The following is a 6648-nucleotide window of genomic DNA, read 5'->3' as shown; positions in this document are numbered from 1 at the left end:
GCGTTGTACCAAACTGAAGTTACGGGCTCCGAAACGTGCGATTTTCGCGAAGTTTTCCTTTGTGGACACTTCCGTGCTCCTATGATAATAAGAATAACCTTTTGAACCAATCATATTTCGGCGAAGTATTTGGAAGTTCCGTATCTTCTCTCTTATATATTATGATAGAGAGGGTCCTATGTCAGAACGGGTCATGGGGGTAATCTAGGGTATTTTTGTCACTCTGTATGATTTTTTTCCTTTAGATTATTATTTTTTTCTTAACATCAAGCTCGCGTCGAGCACCTGTGGACCGAGAGCGGCGTACCCACCCGGTTTGGAGAGAGGGTGGGGTGTTATCGGACGTGGCAGTTGCGCCAAATGTCTTGGTGCGCCAAACCCGTTTAGGCCATCATCATCGCACCATGCGCGATTTGCCTTAAAGAATGCCACTATGTATGTTTGACACAAATGACTGCATTTCTATTTATATAGCAATTTACATGTTTGCGGTTAAATTGAACGATTCTTTCTTTCGATATAAGCCAAGGAACTTCCGATTTTATTTTTACTTTTGTGCTATTGAGGCACTTAATTTCAAGCACAATTTATGTAATATTTCCATGAAGTAAATATCCTTATGGACGATTAAATCAGAGTTTTATCTTGAATATACGTGATGTTAACAACTGTTCGTTTGGAAAGCAAAATGGATACGCAAAGTGCGTGCGCATTGCATCGTGGGTATTTATGTATATATACGATCGTGACGTGAAAGAAAACATACTAAATCATAAGACGGCAAACTGTCAGCATTTTACTTTTTCAGACAAGGATGGAAAAACATGCGAGGAAGCGCTCAGGTGATAAACCATTCAAATGTGGAATATGTCGAAAATTGTTTCGCCTCAGCTCAAATTTGCACAAACACTTAAAGATACATATTGGTGAAGATCCATACAAGTGTAAAATATGTGGAAAAGTTTTTAGAGGTAAATATAGTCTTTCAATTCACTTGAGGATACACACTGGTGAGAAACCATACAAATGCGAATTTTGTGGAAAACGCATTCGATACAGCTCTCTTTTGTCAACACACATGAAGACACACACTGGTGAAAACCAATATAAGCCGGTCAAATGTGGAATATGTGGAAAGGTGTTTGGCAATAGGGGTAATTTGTCAACTCACTTAAGGATACACACCGGTGAAAAACCATACAAATGCGAAATATGTTTAAAAAATTTCACTCGGAGGTCTAGTTTGAAAGTACATGCGAGGATACATACTGGTGAGAAGCCATATAAATGTGACATTTGTGAACGAGTGTTTAGAGACGGCTCTCATTTATCGACACATCTGAGGATGCACGGTGTTGGCAGACCGTACAAGTGTGAAATTTGTGGGAAACTGTTTAGCCAGTCGTGTGAATTGTCTAGTCACACGAGAATACACACTGGTGAGAAACCCTTTCAATGTGAAATATGCGGAAAATGGTTTAGTCAGAGCAGTAATTTGTCTACACACGTGATGATACACAATGATGGGAAACCATACAAATGTGGAATGTGTGGACTTTCCTTTTGCACCAAGTCTCATTTATCAAGACACCTTAGAACACACACTGATGACAAACCCAATTAATATGAAATGTGTGGGACATTGTTTAGCAAAGACTTTAGAAAGACAATTAAAATGGAGTATTTGTGTGCTTAACTGGATAGAGCTTGTTTGCCCTTCTTTTAATACATAAAGGTGTGCTTTAAGAATAGAGCTTCGTATGTACACAGTGGTGTTGTGTGTGCTTTATACTTTTTGGGTATAGTGTGGGTTTGCTCTGGTTAATAGACTCGGCATGTCCCAATATGTATCAGATTCATGTTAATAGGTTATATTTGAATAAAGAAATATTGTGTAAGTCAATTAATGATAAAGTCTTTTGTCTTTTCAACATGTGTCTCATTGATTTACCAACCTCAACATGAATTGGGTTGTTCCCCTTTGAAGTACTTGACCATGCAAGTCAGCCTAATGGGTGGACCTACAAAGGATTCATAACACTCCACCCCAGCTACAGTCAGACAGTTAAGTAATCTCTGCAAGTGTTTTTTTTCTTCTTCTGACTGGTTCGAGTTTCAGTCACCTTTATGCAGGGTATTAATTAATTATTTAAAGGAATTTGACATTTTTCAATTTGAAATGACCAGTTGTATAAAAATAGTACAAGATCCATACTGTAACGATGTGGTGAGACATTCAAATGATATGGTGAGACATTCTAACATTATTCTGGGGGTTGATCACTCTACTTGAATACATGTTATTTGTTAGCCTTAAACTTGTTCAAGTTGAGACATTCTATCGTTATTCTTGCATAGGATAAGACACCCAAGGTTGAAGAAGATCATTTCTAATCTTATTCTGGTAGATGATACAAGACCTTAGTCTTATGCTTCTACAAGATGAGACCTTCTTACCTTAGTCTTGCATAGGGTAAGACACCCAAGTCTTATACTTGTTTAAGCTGAGAGTTTATAATCTTATTCAGGTATATGATAAGACACCCTAGTCTTACACTTGCATCAGATGAGACTTTCTACCCATACTGGTATTTGATAAGACACCCTAGTCTTACACTTGCATCAGATGAGACTTTCTACCCATACTGGTATAGGATAAAACACCCTAGTCTTACACTTGCATCAGATGAGACTTTCTACCCATACTGGTATTTGATAAGACACCCTAGTCTTACACTTGCATCAGATGAGACTTTCTAACCATACTAGTATAGGATAAAACACCCTAGTCTTACACTTGCATCAGATGAGACTTTCTAACCATACTAGTATAGGATAAGACACCCTATTCTTACACTCGCATCAGATGAGACTTTCTAACCATACTAGTATAGGATAAGACACCCTATTCTTACACTCGCATCAGATGAAACTTTCTAACCATACTGGTATTGGATAAAACACACTAGACTTGCACTTGCATCAGATGAGACTTTCTAACCATAATGGTATTGGATAAAACACACTAGACTCGCACTTGCATCATATGAGACTTTCCAACCATACTGGTATTGGATAAAACACACTAGACTTGCACTTGCATCATATGAGACTTTCTAACCCTACTGGTATTGGATAAAACACAATAGACTTGCACTTACATCAGATGAGACTTTCTAACCATACTGGTTTAGGATAAAACACCCTAGTCTTACACTTGCATCAGATGAGACTTTCTAACCATACTGGTATTTGATAAAACACTCTAGTCTTACACTTGCATCATATGAGACTTTCTAACCATACTGGTATTGGATAAAACACAATAGACTTGCACTTGCATCAGATGAGACTTTCTAACCATACTGGTTTAGGATAACACACCCTCGTCTTACACTTGCATCAGATGAGACTTTCTAACCATAATGGTATTGGATAAAACACACTAGACTCGCACTTGCATCATATGAGACTTTCTAACCATAATGGTATTGGATAAAACACACTAGACTCACACTTGCATCATATGAGACTTTCTAACCATACTGGTATATGATAAGACACCCTAGTCTTACACTTGCATCAGATGAGACTTTCTAACAATACTGGTATAGGACTTTCTAACCATACTGGTGTTCGATAAAACATTCTAGTCTTACACTTGCATCAGATGAGACTTTCTAACCATACTGGTATTTGATAAAACACCCTAGTCTTACAATTGCATCAGATGAGACTTTCTAACCAACTGGTATTTGATAAAACACTCTAGTCTTACAGTTGCATCAGATGAGACTTTCTAACCATACTGGTTTAGGATAAAACACCCTAGTCTTACACTTGCATCAGATGAGACCTTCTAACCATACTAGTAAAGGATAAACCACCCTAGTCTTACACTTGCATAAGATGAAACTTTCTAACCATACTGGTATAGGATAAAGCACCCTAATCTTACACTTGCATCAGATGAGACTTTCTAACCATACTAGTATAGGATAAGACACCCTATTCTTACACTCGCATCAGATGAAACTTTCTAACCATACTGGTATTGGATAAAACACACTAGACTTGCACTTGCATCAGATGAGACTTTCTAACCATAATGGTATTGGATAAAACACACTAGACTCGCACTTGCATCATATGAGACTTTCCAACCATACTGGTATTGGATAAAACACACTAGACTTGCACTTGCATCATATGAGACTTTCTAACCCTACTGGTATTGGATAAAACACAATAGACTTGCACTTACATCAGATGAGACTTTCTAACCATACTGGTTTAGGATAAAACACCCTAGTCTTACACTTGCATCAGATGAGACTTTCTAACCATACTGGTATTTGATAAAACACTCTAGTCTTACACTTGCATCATATGAGACTTTCTAACCATACTGGTATTGGATAAAACACAATAGACTTGCACTTGCATCAGATGAGACTTTCTAACCATACTGGTTTAGGATAACACACCCTCGTCTTACACTTGCATCAGATGAGACTTTCTAACCATAATGGTATTGGATAAAACACACTAGACTCGCACTTGCATCATATGAGACTTTCTAACCATAATGGTATTGGATAAAACACACTGGACTCACACTTGCATCATATGAGACTTTCTAACCATACTGGTATATGATAAGACACCCTAGTCTTACACTTGCATCAGATGAGACTTTCTAACAATACTGGTATAGGACTTTCTAACCATACTGGTGTTCGATAAAACATTCTAGTCTTACACTTGCATCAGATGAGACTTTCTAACCATACTGGTATTTGATAAAACACCCTAGTCTTACAATTGCATCAGATGAGATTTTCTAACCAACTGGTATTTGATAAAACACTCTAGTCTTACAGTTGCATCAGATGAGACTTTCTAACCATACTGGTTTAGGATAAAACACCCTAGTCTTACACTTGCATAAGATGAAACTTTCTAACCATACTGGTATAGGATAAAGCACCCTAATCTTACACTTGCATCAGATGAGACTTTCTAACCATACTAGTATAGGATAAGACACCCTATTCTTACACTCGCATCAGATGAAACTTTCTAACCATACTGGTATTGGATAAAACACACTAGACTTGCACTTGCATCAGATGAGACTTTCTAACCATAATGGTATTGGATAAAACACACTAGACTCGCACTTGCATCATATGAGACTTTCCAACCATACTGGTATTGGATAAAACACACTAGACTTGCACTTGCATCATATGAGACTTTCTAACCCTACTGGTATTGGATAAAACACAATAGACTTGCACTTACATCAGATGAGACTTTCTAACCATACTGGTTTAGGATAAAACACCCTAGTCTTACACTTGCATCAGATGAGACTTTCTAACCATACTGGTATTTGATAAAACACTCTAGTCTTACACTTGCATCATATGAGACTTTCTAACCATACTGGTATTGGATAAAACACAATGGACTTGCACTTGCATCAGATGAGACTTTCTAACCATACTGGTTTAGGATAACACACCCTCGTCTTACACTTGCATCAGATGAGACTTTCTAACCATAATGGTATTGGATAAAACACACTAGACTCGCACTTGCATCATATGAGACTTTCTAACCATAATGGTATTGGATAAAACACACTGGACTCACACTTGCATCATATGAGACTTTCTAACCATACTGGTATATGATAAGACACCCTAGTCTTACACTTGCATCAGATGAGACTTTCTAACAATACTGGTATAGGACTTTCTAACCATACTGGTGTTCGATAAAACATTCTAGTCTTACACTTGCATCAGATGAGACTTTCTAACCATACTGGTATTTGATAAAACACCCTAGTCTTACAATTGCATCAGATGAGATTTTCTAACCAACTGGTATTTGATAAAACACTCTAGTCTTACAGTTGCATCAGATGAGACTTTCTAACCATACTGGTTTAGGATAAAACACCCTAGTCTTACACTTGCATCAGATGAGACCTTCTAACTATACTAGTAAAGGATAAACCACCCTAGTCTTACACTTGCATAAGATGAAACTTTCTAACCATACTGGTATAGGATAAAGCACCCTAATCTTACACTTGCATCAGATGAGACTTTCTAACCATACTAGTATAGGATAAGACACCCTATTCTTACACTCGCATCAGATGAAACTTTCTAACCATACTGGTATTGGATAAAACACACTAGACTTGCACTTGCATCAGATGAGACTTTCTAACCATAATGGTATTGGATAAAACACACTAGACTCGCACTTGCATCATATGAGACTTTCCAACCATACTGGTATTGGATAAAACACACTAGACTTGCACTTGCATCATATGAGACTTTCTAACCCTACTGGTATTGGATAAAACACAATAGACTTGCACTTACATCAGATGAGACTTTCTAACCATACTGGTTTAGGATAAAACACCCTAGTCTTACACTTGCATCAGATGAGACTTTCTAACCATACTGGTATTTGATAAAACACTCTAGTCTTACACTTGCATCATATGAGACTTTCTAACCATACTGGTATTGGATAAAACACAATAGACTTGCACTTGCATCAGATGAGACTTTCTAACCATACTGGTTTAGGATAACACACCCTCGTCTTACACTT

At 37.4% G+C, this 6648-nt stretch overlaps 1 protein-coding gene across 1 annotated transcript; it reads left to right on the top strand.

The window, feature by feature from the left end:
- The first annotated feature begins 343 nt into the window (after positions 1-343).
- LOC149787180 (uncharacterized) lies at positions 344-6056 on the top strand. The gene has a single exon (XM_089977683.1). The coding sequence runs from the start codon at positions 815-817 to the stop codon at positions 1622-1624; it is 810 nt and encodes a 269-aa protein (XP_089833809.1). The 5' UTR covers positions 344-814; the 3' UTR covers positions 1625-6056.
- Positions 6057-6648: the final 592 nt, after the last annotated feature.

This window comes from Sinohyriopsis cumingii, chromosome 12 (assembly GCF_028554795.1).
Source record: "Sinohyriopsis cumingii isolate HCF-2022 chromosome 12, ASM2855479v2, whole genome shotgun sequence".
Lineage (NCBI taxonomy): Eukaryota > Metazoa > Mollusca > Bivalvia > Unionida > Unionidae > Sinohyriopsis > Sinohyriopsis cumingii.
Note: the sequence above shows the minus strand (reverse complement) of the source record. Positions and strands in the feature narration are given on the sequence as shown.